This window comes from Astatotilapia calliptera, chromosome 9, assembly GCF_964374335.1.
Source record: "Astatotilapia calliptera chromosome 9, fAstCal68.1, whole genome shotgun sequence".
NCBI lineage: Eukaryota > Metazoa > Chordata > Actinopteri > Cichliformes > Cichlidae > Astatotilapia > Astatotilapia calliptera.
In genome coordinates this window covers 26,689,265-26,702,859 of record NC_137430.1, presented here as the reverse complement: position 1 = coordinate 26,702,859, position 13,595 = coordinate 26,689,265, and the positions used below count along the sequence as shown (strand labels likewise).

Genomic DNA, 13,595 nt, shown 5'->3' with positions numbered 1-13,595 from the left:
CAGATTTGGCACTCAGAGGTTGCATATTGGATCAATCTGAGTAAAACTCGCTGCTGATAACTACATAGATGACAGTTGGTCACATTTGTAATATCAGTCAGCACTATTCGTTGCTTCAGTTCAAAACTCGAGTCGGAGTTACAAGTTTTTTTTAAAATATTTTTTCCCCCTGTTGTTTTATTGGCGTAGTTGCCACATCACTTCCTTCCATCCTGCCTGTACACACCCTTTCAGAGTTAAAGGATTTCAGCATCATTACACTTTGTGGCATTGCGTTCTGTTTATTTTGTTGTTGTTGTTTTGACTGACTTCACACTGTCACAATCTTTAATTAATTTACAGCACAACCAAAGCTGCCCAGACACAACATAAACCTACCTGAATTGAAGAAACAAACATGCATAGAAGAAGAGATATTTTGATATGTATTCATTCAGTCATCACATATTACACAGACTGTACAAAACAACTCACAAGAGACTTTATTGTAAGATTGTCAGTGTTGCAGAAGTCTCAGATTCACTTTTATATCATGTTTGTTTCGAGATAAGCGCTAAAGCTTTTGCATTACGAGACACAATCCCTGGTTTAAGTAGTCAGCTGGACCTGGCAGATATGACCAAAATAACTGCCAGCAAGCCACAAGTGGCACATAAAGTGTGTGGGAGAAAAGTTTGAAGAACAGCAGGGATTAATGTTTTTCTTTGTCTCCACAGGGAAAATCACGATGAAGAGAAGCCAGCACTGAACAATATAGCAGACAACACAGTGGCCATGGAGGTGACGTAGTAGCGGTGCAGCAAAGAGTCCGCTCTTTAGGTGCTGTGCATCGTAGCATCGGGAATGCAAAAGGGACGGCAGGACTCGGACTCGCAGACGGGACGTGTGGCCGCGGCCGCTCGCAATTCTCATCTCTCTCATACTTTTTAAACCTTTTCTTTCTTCCCTTTTGGTTTTTTTTTTGTTACTGTTAAAAGTAAAATATTGACACCTGTAAATTATGAATATGGCAAAGTTAGTATCTGTACAGTAACTTCATATTTGTAATATCCTCCCCACCACCCAGTGTATATATACTACTTGAATACAGAACTGTCCATTTTTGATGTTTTGCACTTGGGAGTCAAAGGAAAAAAAAAAAGTGAGCCAAGTAACTTGTGGCGAGTGTGAGAGACGTGCGAGTTGTATAGAGAAGAGTTTTATTACATCATGTGCATGGTGCGGAGCCTGCTGTTTTTATCTATTTATTGTGCTGTGTTTACAGTTTCTTTGTTTTGTTTTTTTAATTTTTGTTTTGTTTTGATTTTTATTTGTACACTGTACCTTTTGTTGGTTCCTGTGCTGTAGTAAATGTTAGGTAGCTACGGACTCCTGGGTATTTTTGTATATTGTGAACACAAAGCAGGTCTCACCCCCCCTACAAACACACACACACAGATTTATTTTGGCTCCCCGTGCTTCTCTCTGTGGATCGTGTTAAAATCAGTGGTGACATACATACAGACAGACCTGGAGGCCAGGAGAAGTGGGTGGAGGAGGTGGTTGAAGAGGAGGTGGTGTGGTTCCCTCATGGAGAGGCACTCCTCTCTTCAGGGGGCTTCCATTAACATTATCCCAATTACAAGTAACAAAACAGAGATGAAGTCTCTTCCCAGAAGCTTCTGCCGCTTCTGATTTAAGCACTATTGTATTTTTTCTTTTTTTGATGGTTTTGATGAATATCAATGCTGCTTTTATATTTTGTTCTTTATGGGGTTGTCCTTCATTTTCATGCAAGCGGAGTCCCCCGTTTTTGTATTTGTTTTATCCCACAAACCTTTTTATGTAAAAGAAAATCAGTTATTTTTGTATTTTTTTTTCTCTCTCTTGTGGTAAACTTGATTGTAAGCCTTCGTTCATTGAAAGACTTCATTCTTTTGTTTGTTTGTTACTTGTTCATGCATAGGTGATAAGGGAGGTGAATGGACAGTAATCGCTGTACGTGTTTCGTCATTCCAGTTTTTAATAACAAAAAATGCTAATGAAGGGGCAGAGAGTTGTGAGAAAGCATCTGTTCTCTCCTCTCTTCCCTTTTCTTCAAGTTCTTTTTTTTTTTGTTTATTTCTTTTTTCTTTTCTTTTTTTTCTTTGAAAAAAGAATCTCCAGACGGCTGCAAGGCCAAAAACCACAAGTATTGGGTGCCTTCCTTTGGGGAATTTTATGTTCTCTCTTCTATGAAGAGTTAGGCACAAAGGCAGCATTACTTAGTAGTGCTTCTCGTCTTTGTCAGAATCTGAATGCCCAGTCCAATGGCAGGATATATCCTTGAGGTTTACTTGTCCCACCTGGAGGCTGAAAAGACTAAAAAAATGTGACAAAACTCTCACTAAAATAAGACAATAAAGCCCAGGGCATTAAATGTGATTTGTTCAGACCCTTCTTTTATATGTGTGTGTCTGTGTGGGTGTTTTCAAGGTTGCCAAACTGTACAGATAATACAAGTGAGGTTAACTTTGGTTTATCTGCGAGTTTACTTGTACATGGTCAGAAATGTAAAGGGTATACTTAGGCACCCACTATCAGGTCTAAAACAATTGTGACACTGAATTCCTCAAGCAGTTTCACTGGTATTTACATTGGAAGTCTTACTGAACAGTATGTTCAAATTACACATATATGAATGTCATAAATAATGTAGGATATTAGTAGTTTGATATTTAAGCTCTGGCTATATAAGTCGGCCACGCCAATGTTTTACCCATGTTTTAAATAAAGTCTTTGGGTTAAAATTTAAGTCAAATTACTAAAACTGACTTGGATCTTTCAAAAATACTCATTACTTTATTCTGTTGCATGTAAGGAAAGATTGATAGCTCTCACAAGTGTGATTCTTTACACTTTAGTTGTGAGATGGGAGTACTCTGCCCCCTCCCCCAAAAAAGCAGTGCCCTTACTTTATTTTTGTTTGGGGTTATTAGTTAGCTTAAACTAATTCTGAAGGTCTTTCAAAGTTTTTCTGTGGACATTGGCTACTTTTTCACTCATTTCAGTTTTTGTACTTTTTTTTTTTTTGTTTTGTTTTGCTAAGCAACTTAATGCAAACCTATAAATCATGACCGTAAAAGGATGAACCAGTGTCTTCATAAAAGAACCAGTTTTAGATTGTAATCCTTAGCCTGCCAGTAACAAAGTGCCTGTCACAAAACACATGATTTGTTCCCATTTCAGTGTAAAGGCCAACACAGGCACAAAATAGCATTTCTGCACCAACAAGGCCATTCCTGAAGAACTATTAGCCAAAATCCATTATAACCAGTGTTGGGAAGGTTACTTTTAAAATGTATTCCACTACAGATTACAGAATACATGCCCCAAAATGTATTTTGTAACGTATTCCATTACGTTACTCAATGAGAGTAACGTATTCGGAATACTTTGGATTACTTAATATATTATCATGCTGTTTACAACTACATGAATGCACTATTGCTGTGTGATTTATTACTTTTACTGAAGGTTATTCGCCATACCAATAGCAACTAGATTTTTAAATCTTAATATAAAATGAGTAACAGTAGGTGGACATTAGGTAAGCACTTTTTGCAGCAGTCTCATAGAAAACTATTCTATATGAGATTCTATATGATATAAAACAGCTCCGCAGCTCCGAACCGTAAAGGCATAAAACCGTAAAGAGACCTCCGGCTAATACGTCGGGCTCCGTGTTGGGCTCGTAGCCGAAAACTAGCTTTACTTTGTTGTCGGGGTCAACTTTGTATATGTATATATATGTATATATACATTTACATGCTTCCATCTCCCGTTTCTGGTTGGTGACATCTCGTACTTTTCGACTCCTTTTCTCCCTCCTTTGCGCTCACAGACACATAAATGATATGACAGTCCATTCTCCCTGCAGCACGGACTACACTGCCCATGAGGCTACATTCTTTAGGGCTATACCTGTAACACTCTGCCTATTGTCTTCATATTAAATCATTTTTGTGAATCATTTTATAAAATATTTCTTCACATCATTATGTGGGCCGCAAGTAGGGGTGACATGAGAGCCTCTTAATGCGCGTTTTGGTTTGTTTTCCACCAGCATGGACACCAAAAACAGAGTTCATAGCCTTATGAAACAGGAAAATACAGCTGTGTAATCCATTCATTTCAACAAAGTAACTGTATTCTGAATACCACCTTTTAAAATGGTAACTGTAACGGAATACAGTTACTCATATTTTGTATTTTAAATACATAATGGCGGTACATGTATTCCGTTACTCCCCAACACTGATTATAACTTAGCAGTCCAGTGTGACCTTAAAAGATTGGAGGAAAATAGACAGTTGGAGGACAAAAGATGTGTCAGGGGTTAAAAAATAAGCTCAGCAGATGAACAATATCTAAAACTCCTTAAGAAGCGGGTGGCGGGGCAGGGCAGCAAAGACCTGACACAGATCTGACAGATGCATGAGGCCCTTCAGTTGATGTATCTATTGTTCACTGAAGCCTCAGCAGAAATGGTCTTGGTGAATAGGTGATTGTTCTAAACGTCCTCTGGCATTAACATCAGCACAAAAACTGTGTGCCATAAGCTTTAAAGCAAGTGTGGCCACTCTTTCAATGATGAGGATATGCACATCCTGGACGGAAAGGAGCACTGGTTTGTAAAAGGCAGACAGCCACCTCTGAACCAAAGAAGGGGCCTAAGAGTACAATATTTGCCATCTTTTAGTGCTGTGATTGCAGTCATTTCTCCAGTTCTTTGTGAACAGCCCTTGGGATTAATAAGTTGGTTTCACAATAGTTGATGTGCAATCTTGTGGCTCACTGTTATGCATCTATCTTGTTTATAAGGTTGGGGAACCCTCCAGTCACCCAAGTTTAAGAAGTCAATTTGATGAGTATTTATCAGACTGAAAATGTTGCATCCAGATCAATGAAAAAATGAAATAAATATATGTTAGAAATAATTCTAAAAATTGATAAAAGACCAGGATGATCTAACTTAATTTATTATCTAATGAAGTGGATATCTCCCCTTGGTGGATTGCAACCTTAAATCAAAGATCTAGTTTAGCCTGCCCAGGACAGCAGCACCAGGGCAGGGCCAGGCCTTGGTTAAAGAAGCTAAACTGATCTGCCTTCTAATAGGCCCACCAACCACACCAGGGGCTCTGAGAGTTTGGTGCCTTGTGGTTGGGTGGCAGTCAAGGGGCAAAGATCCTTGCAGACTCTTCAGCTTCCAAAACTAGCTTGAGGTACATGGCATTGACTCCTCCAAGGTGATGTTATTCATGCATGTCCTTCGAGGAGGAGGTCCTGGGGCAGACTAAGGAATCACTAGAGAGATCCATAGATCCCCCCCCCCCCCCCCCCCCCCCCCCCGATGCGTTGAAAGAGGTGCCTAGACTGCTGCCTCCTCTACCCAAACTCGGATTAATGGTAGGAAAGAGATGGATGGATAGATTATCTGGCCTGCTGAGTGGTAATTGTCCAAGCTGAGCTCCAGCTTTGTTTGGTAAATTATATGAAACAAGGACATCCTAACACAGCTGTATATCACTAACTGATAGTGGCCCACCATCTTTTCCAAATATGGTCCCTTCTAACTGAAAACAGGGTTCAAAATGCTAAACCTGAGACATTTGGGAGACACCATCTCTGTTTTTAAGATTTGGTTTCAGATGTTCCTTTTTAATAAAGCTTATATCCTGGCAGTTAACTGCAGGTTTCTTCCTGTTAAAGAGGAGTTCTTCTTCCCCACTGTCACCAAGTGCTTCTGTTGGGGTTCTCTCTCTAATATCATAGACTCTATAAAGACCACTTAAATGGCTTGCTGTGAACTGGCAGGATATAAATAAAACTGAATTGAAAAGCTTCAAAATAGTAGTTCACAAACCAGTGGGTGAAAACCAGAGATGGGCAGTAACACGTTACAAGTTACAAGTAATGTGTTACTGTAATCTGATTACTTTTTTCAAGTAACAAGTAAAGCAAGGGATTACTATTGCAAAAAAGGTAATTAGATTACTGTTACTTTCCCGTAAGCACACTGCGTTACTGCGTTACTAAAACCGTGATTTTTTGCGAGAGTGTCTCATGACAGTGACGTGAGCGAGTGCGACGTTCGTGGCAACAGCTGTGTGCAGATCAATGGATCATATATCGAGTGCGGGAGAGAGTATGAACGTGCAGCGTTTAAAGCATGGAAGTACTGACCTTACTTTGAGGTTGATTCCGTAAAAAGTGACAAAAACATTAGCGTTCGCTGTTCACTGCGTGGGAAGAAAACTTCTTTTTACAGCGAAAAAACCTTTTTCCATTTGATTACATTTTATATGATGGATTATGCAGAAAAAGTAGAATTGGGCTGAAAGATCTATTGCTATTAAGGTTGTAAATCATGTTTTTAAACTTTTTGGGGGAAGTAATCAGTAATTAGTTACTGATTACTTTTTTCAAGTGACTTGACCAACACTGGTGATAACACAGTGGCTATGTCGTTGTTTTATATCGTCTATGGTGGGATCACTCTGCAGCATGGTCTCTAGTTACCTTTGCGCAGAGCATATCTAGCTGTTTCCTGTTTTCATGCTAAGCTGATACCTCAGCTACATATTTAATCTTCTCATCTAACCTTTAGCAAGAAGGCAAAGAAGGGGAAATATCACCTTCAAATCTCACCAAACAAATAAGAATACATCTCGCTGGTGCAGAAACGAAAACTGTCTGCAACAGCTTCAGTCGACTCAGCGCCCCTTCCTTTATTTACAGTTGGCTCTTTATCAGCGTTCGAGCATGAATAAAACAACACAAATCCAGCGTAGAAACTCAGCAGTGTAGATATCTCTTTCTCATCACGGGCCAAATTACTCCCAAGCTTTTCAATTTAGCTGCGCTGGAGCGCTGCCAGCATTATTCAGTCACAGATTACTCAGTTGCAGAATTGAAATCATTCAACAGTGAGACAACTGGCCCAGTGCACAATCTGCAAGGTGGGCGTTAACCCTGCAACATTTCTCCTCATTACTACAGCAAGCATTTTTTTTCTTCCTGCCTTTTTGTGGTGAGACTTGAAATAAAGTTGCTTTTCTCATCAGCTCTGAAATATATCACCAGTGTCATCAGGGGGTGAATAGCTGCAACTGTAGCTCATATCTTGATTTTTTTCCTCCATTAAATTCACTGCACACCCCCCACCCACCACAACCACCGCCCCATGGTGACTTATGTGCATGAGTCTGCAGCTGCTTTTTCAGGAGTAATTTAGTATTTAAGGGAGTAAACCATGTGCAAGGTGACCATGTTTGTTTTGTTTTTTACAGAGGGTTGAGTAATTCATCTTCTCACGTTGCATTCTCAGAAGTTTCAAATTTACAGTTTCCTCACACATTTTGTTTTCTGCCAAATTCCTCTACAGTCATAGCACATCATGGGCAAGCGAGATCTAAAGGGGTGATTGGCGTCACAGTGCTGACAGCACTTTTCAGCTGTTGGCCACCCCTGGATCAGATATCCCCATCAGGGTGCAGGGCCGGGCCTGCTAACACTGCTCACACTTTTTCTGTCTCCCAGCAGACAACAGGTGTAAAGCCGGAGGCAGGAGTTCATGTGGTGGTGACTGACGGTCTGGCTCTGTGAAAAGTGACCCCACTTTCCAAGTAACCGAGAGCATAAAATGACACGCACGCCTAATTACTAGCAGGAACGAGGATGTCAGGATTTGAATCCTCAGTTTAACAGCCAAGCGGCGTTAATGTGGGGAGTTTGTTTTCCCCGCTCTGTGGTGGTTAAAAATACTGATCCCAGTGCTGTGGCTTTAGCCGGAGCCTCTCTTCTCGCTGCAGTTTTTTGAACCGCGGCTGAAGTGCTCAGACCCTCTGAAGAGGAAATGACTCACACAGGCTGTGGACGGCAAAGTGCAGCAAAGTGCAGCAAAGTACAAGAGCTGTCTTTCTAACAGTGGTTCAGAGGAACTAGAGTGTGAAGAGCTGCGTGTGGACGCTCTTAACCACACAAGAGATGGTTTCATTCTGAATGCTGTGGACCTTAGACTGAGTACCACCGCAGCACTAAAGAAACCGCTTCACTGACTTCATCATTATTCCCCGTGCTAGAAAAGGCGGTCAGAGTCTTTTCCATATATAAATCTTATTTTATTTATTTTACAGTTTGATGGTGGTTATATGGTTACAGACAGCTCTTATATGAACACGCTATGGCACATAAATCTTTAGATATCTACAATCTACATGTTGGCTCTCCTAGTTAATGCACTGACTCAGATACTGAATTTATTTCTACATTTCTAAAACAACATCTTTAGGCTATTTCCATCTTTCTGCATCCATCTATTAATTGTTTTCTGTATTTACAAACTACACATCGTTGCTTTGTATTTTGGTAGGAAGATGGGGAATAGCTGCTGTGATTTATTAAAACGTGCAAGCATATGTAGAGAGACAGAATATAATACTTAAACAGAGTTTGCACAATTAAAAAAAAACTTGAAACTCAGTATCTGGTGTGACCACCTTTATTATTCAACACAGCCTGAACTGTCTTTGACATGTTTTCTTGTGATTTTCTTAAGTAGTCTTAAGGAATAGTTCTCCATACGTTTTGAAAGACATTCAAAGCTCTTCTTTAGATGTTGGCTGCCTTTTATTCCATTTTCTCTCAAGTTGATTCAACATGTCTTCAATCATTTGCCTCCTTTAGGGGTCAGAACAGTGGATCATCTGCCTCCATCTCATCCTGTCTTTTTCTGTCAGACCAACTGTCTGCATGTCCTCCTTCACTACAACCACGAATCTTCTCTGAGGTCTTCCTCTGCACATGTCCCAACCATCTCAACCAGGCCACTCATTCTTTTTCAATTTGAGCTGGACCTCTGATGTTCTCATTTCTAATCTTGTTCATCCTGGTCACTCCCAAAGAAAATCTTAACATTATCAGCTCCATTTCCTCCTAGAACATTACAGCTTTCACCGGATTAGCATGCTTCAACTAGGCATTAATAGCAGATGCAGCTGTAACTGATCAGTGTCCATCAGGCCTCACCTGACTGCTAACCAGTGAGCGTTTGTGCCCTTGCTAACTTTGAAGTATTTTAATGGAACGAGCTGGGAAATAATATGAGCTGGTGAACAAGCCATCTAAAACCTTTATGCTTCGATTTTGGTGAGTGAAATTCTCCACCCAAAAGTTCAAAGATTGTTTTTTAATAAAGCCAGCATTGCGAGGCCTAGGTCCATCTGTTTACTGTCTGTGGTGTCATGCTGCAGCAAGACCATGGCAGAATATTGTGGCTGTCTGTTTTGAGAATTTTGGTACAGTGTAAATGATACTGTTCCAACAGCTAACTTTACATTAAAGAAGCGCTTCACACTGCTGCTTTTGCTTTTGCTCCTGTCAAACTGTCAACCTTTGACTGCACCTGATTTCCAGTTTCCATGAACAGGTTGAAATGTGAGAGAGAGGTTGTTGTATTTGGTTGCTCTTCAGGCCTGAAAAGCCAAGGAAGATTTAAAGAAAATTGTAAAAGACCTTTCACGGTGCTTTGCTTGAGTCGGAGAAAAGAAGCTACCCTCAAACACACACACTCATGCAGACGCTACATGCCTCCACAGCCTATACTGCAATCTCTTGTTTCATGCCAGTGGCACAAAGGTCTACAATCACTGCGCCATTCAGGCTGCCTCAGAGTCAATAAAGTCTTGTCTGAATTCGTTCTCGTATCAAACCACAGAGGCTGTATGCTAATATTATCCCTCAGACAGACTTCTTGTTCCAGTGTTTGGCTCTGGCTTAGTGTTTCGCTGTGCCAGGAATGAGCTGCCACTTTGATGACACATTAAAATATTCCAACACGAGAACAGAGAAATCCATCTCCCCACTGAGTGCTGCCACTCGCAGAAAGGCAGATGCATTGTTGAAGGTGACTGTGGGGGAATGTTAATGAGAGATGGGCTTGTTAGGTTTTTGTTTTTTTTCCATTATGCATCCAGGGGACTTAGCTTTGAAGGTTGCGTATAGCTGTGTCTGTTTTGTTCTCTGTCTGATAAAAATTTGAAACGGTATTGATCAGACCACAGGAGTGGCTTTTTAGATGGAAGGAAAAACCAGATGAAAGTGGCTCGAATGGAAGTTTTTAACACTATGGATGCTGGCTTTATATCATGTTTGAAGTTCATCTACAATTGCATGTTCAGTCTTTGAAATTCAACCTTGTTGTGTGGCGTATGAGTATTAAACCAGGGGCATGGGCTTTTAATTATATTTTCCTAGAGAAAATGAATAGTGATAACTGAGAAAAAGCAGTTTTACAGCTTTAAAGCACAAGTCTGAGTTAATCTTGAACAACTGAAGACAAATTCAAGTAATCTTTAGCGTTGCTTTAAGTGTTAAACTCAAGTCCGAACCACGTCTGAAGTAAAATGCAGGAAGAAATGTAAGTTGTTAATGTTTCTAATAGCTGTGTGTTTCAAAATATTAAGTCCAAGTCAAGTTTTAAGTCTTTAACAAAGTTAAAATAATTTCAGACAAGTTTTTCAGCTTGAACTCTCTTAGGTGAGTTTTCTTGTAATTTTGCTACCGTAACCAGTCTCAAGCCCATGACTGATATGCTTTTACTGCACTGGGAGAGTTATTTCATGTGGAAAAATGAAGCTTTCCCAATCAGATGCTTTACAGATGACATGTATTGCATGGTAGATCATATTCTGATGGTACACTTCTTCTTTTGACAAGATCCCCAACACCACTGGCTGAAGTGGAGCCCCAAACAATGACAGAGCCTCTACCTTGTTTTACAGATGGCTGTAGAAACTCGCTGTTGTACCTATTTCCTGATCTCTATACATTTGGAAGACAACTTGCACCAAAACTTTCACATTTGGATTCATCACTTCATAAGACCCGTTGCCAGTTCAGTTGAGCTCTTGTGTAGTTTGGCATACATCAGGCTTTTCTCCCTGTTTCTCCTCCTTAAGAAAAGCTTTTTGAAATCCAGCCTTCCACTGAGACTGGATGTGATGAGGCTTCAACAAAAACTACATAGATCACCTGAATGTTCCGTGCATCTGTACCAGGTCTTTGTTGGATTTTGATCCTGTTTCTTAAAGATATGACTTTCAGATATCATTTATCTAGTTTATCAAGGTTTTTTTTTTTAGTTTTTTTTTTAAGGCATGTCACTTCTTTTGTTCTCTACTTGTTCAGTTTTGTCAAATCATTTCAGAACACACTGCTCACCATGCTGAGAGTTTTCAGCCAATAATTCGTTGGGAATGACCTTGTTGGTGCAAAAATGCTATTTTATGCCTGTCAAACTGTGTTATCTTTGGCATTTTTCATGGATTCAAATAAAGAAACTGGAACAAATTGTGTGTTCCTCTCTCGGACTGCTAGTAACAAAGTGCCTAAAGACTAAATCTTTGCTAAACGGTTTTGTGTGGATACATTCCTTGAGATCCTTTTCTTAATTTCTCAATTGAGTCAAAGGTCATTGTTAAGTTGCTTAACAAACGAACAAAAATATTCCTCTGAAAATGGTCTTTGCCATGGTTACTTCTCCCATTATAACCATTAAATTTTATTTGAATTGTACAGTTTCTGGTTGCCACATTGTTGCTGACCCTCATTTCACGTCTGCCTGACAGAGACAGGTCTTAGTGTTAGACAAGTACTGAGTACAGAAATCTGAAGTAATTTGAGGATGCAAACGGTTTCCCTTTAACTACCATTTAATAGTGTTGCATAGCCTTGAATATTCCATACTGAATTAATCACTGCACTGTTGATTGAAATTCTTAAGGTTTCTCATTGTTGTTAAGTCTTTATAAAATCTTTCAGAGGTCTAAGTTAACATTGATGACAACCTCAGCTCCAGCATAACCCCAACTCTAATCCTAGGCAATCCCAGTGTGTGATTTTTTTTATTTTTTTTTATTTTATTTTTTTTATTTTTAAAATAGTTTTCTCAAGTCTTGGCAATCAGGGAACAAGGAAAAAAATAATCAGTCTAACTGATGCATATCGAAAACTATTCACATTCCTTACTAGGGTTAGGGTTGTCATCTGTGACGTAGACCTCAGAGGGTTGAGATAGAAGAGTATGAACAAGTCTCAAAACCACTTTTTTTTTTTTTTTTTTTTTTTTTAGAGTTTAAACTGAACTAAACTCTCTACTTTTGCATTTGATTTTTAGTGATTTGTATCGGGCAACTGTGCAAACACACAGTTCAAAAGATTTTGGTCAGCATTGATTGGTCTGATGTAATGGTCTTGCTCGAAAACATCTGGATCGAAGCTTCTTGAAGTTACAGTCCATGCTTACAGTTCAAGGAGAGACCCATAGATTATCAATCTGCTGTGAACAAGAGACCATTTATTTCGCAATGTAGTCACGTCTCCTCACATAGAGATGGGACTAAATTCATTCAACTCCATAAATGTAGCTCTCCGCCTCCCCCTTCATGCTCCCATTTTCATTCTCTTTTCATCACAACCCTCAGCTACATTCACCTCAGTAAAAAAAAAACAAAAAAACACCACTGCAGTGCAGTTAATGGGCTCTGTCAAATTCATCAGAATGAAATATGCATGTCAATTTGTTTTAATTTCCACCTCATAGCTTTCACACTTTTTTTTTTCCCCCTCCTCCTTTTTGTAATAAAAATGTAATTTCACTCTTCTTCTGAGAACATGTAATTGGGGTCTTGGCACAACTTCCTGTTGAACACTTTTAATTGAAATGTATTTTTCTGTTCCTTTCACAACAATTGCAATGATATTTCTTGTTATAACTTATGCAGTTATTACTTCTGCCACCAGAACCTCTTGGAGTGTCCTCTGGCATTAGGAACATGTATCCACTCGGCCTTGTGAGTTTCAGCGTGGAGTGTCTGTGGATCTGGTTTGTTCCAGTTGTTGTTGCTGGGGAGTTTAGGAGCTGGTTCAAGCCTTTGGGCTCTTTGTCGTTCCTGAGCAGTTTTTGTAGTGTGGCAGGGTGCATTGTCTGGCAATTATGGGGCTTGTCATGCAGGATAATTGCCAAAACCCAAGGTTTTCCATCAGTGTGGTATCCATTTCACCTGTCAGTGGTTTTAATGGTCCAGCTGATGTGGGTAGAATATGACAAATATTTTGTCTTCTTTAACAATTCTTAAGTAACACATTTATCCAGTCTTGAAGAATGTGTTGTTGTGGGGGGTGTTTTGACATTTGTCGGGCTGGAAAGGGTTTGTCTTCACACTGCAGTTTGTTGATGATGTGTTGATCAAATTCTATACTACTCACTAATCGCTTGACTGAAAGCAACTGACAGTCATTGTTTCAAATTGTTCAGCCATTGCTTTAAATTGAGAATCAATGAATACTTACACACAACACAACAGAAATCCACACACACTTGGGTGCCTGATGCCTGAGTACCACAAAGCGGGTAGCTGCAAATAAATGACAGAAATATAATTTTCAAGTCGTGCACATCTGAAAACTAACATAATTAACAATTTGTCCATTATTTGTAACTTATAGGAATCATCAAGCATGTGCTTGAAATGTCGCAAAACGAGGATAAACTCATTTTCCTTTGAGCGCAC

The 13,595-nt window shown here is 39.6% G+C and overlaps 2 protein-coding genes across 6 annotated transcripts in view; both read left to right on the top strand.

The window, feature by feature from the left end:
- Positions 1-2,403, top strand: part of LOC113029328 (enhancer of polycomb homolog 1-like) — a 38,304-nt gene extending 35,901 nt beyond the window's left edge. For all 4 annotated transcript variants that reach the window (XM_026180157.2, XM_080306136.1, XM_026180155.2 and 1 more), the window contains one exon: positions 717-2,403. In XM_026180157.2, coding sequence (XP_026035942.1) covers positions 717-789 — 73 coding nt within the window. In that variant the 3' untranslated portion in view covers positions 790-2,403. The remainder of the gene's footprint in view (positions 1-716) is intronic.
- Positions 2,404-9,016: 6,613 nt separating this feature from the next.
- Positions 9,017-13,595, top strand: part of LOC113029322 (collagen alpha-1(XV) chain-like) — a 122,247-nt gene continuing 117,668 nt past the window's right edge. The window contains exon 1 of one of the 2 annotated variants that reach the window (XM_026180149.2): positions 9,017-9,171. In XM_026180149.2, the coding sequence (XP_026035934.2) occupies positions 9,158-9,171 (14 nt within the window). In that variant the 5' untranslated portion in view covers positions 9,017-9,157. The remainder of the gene's footprint in view (positions 9,172-13,595) is intronic. The other variant, XM_080306131.1, reaches the window with a different exon arrangement.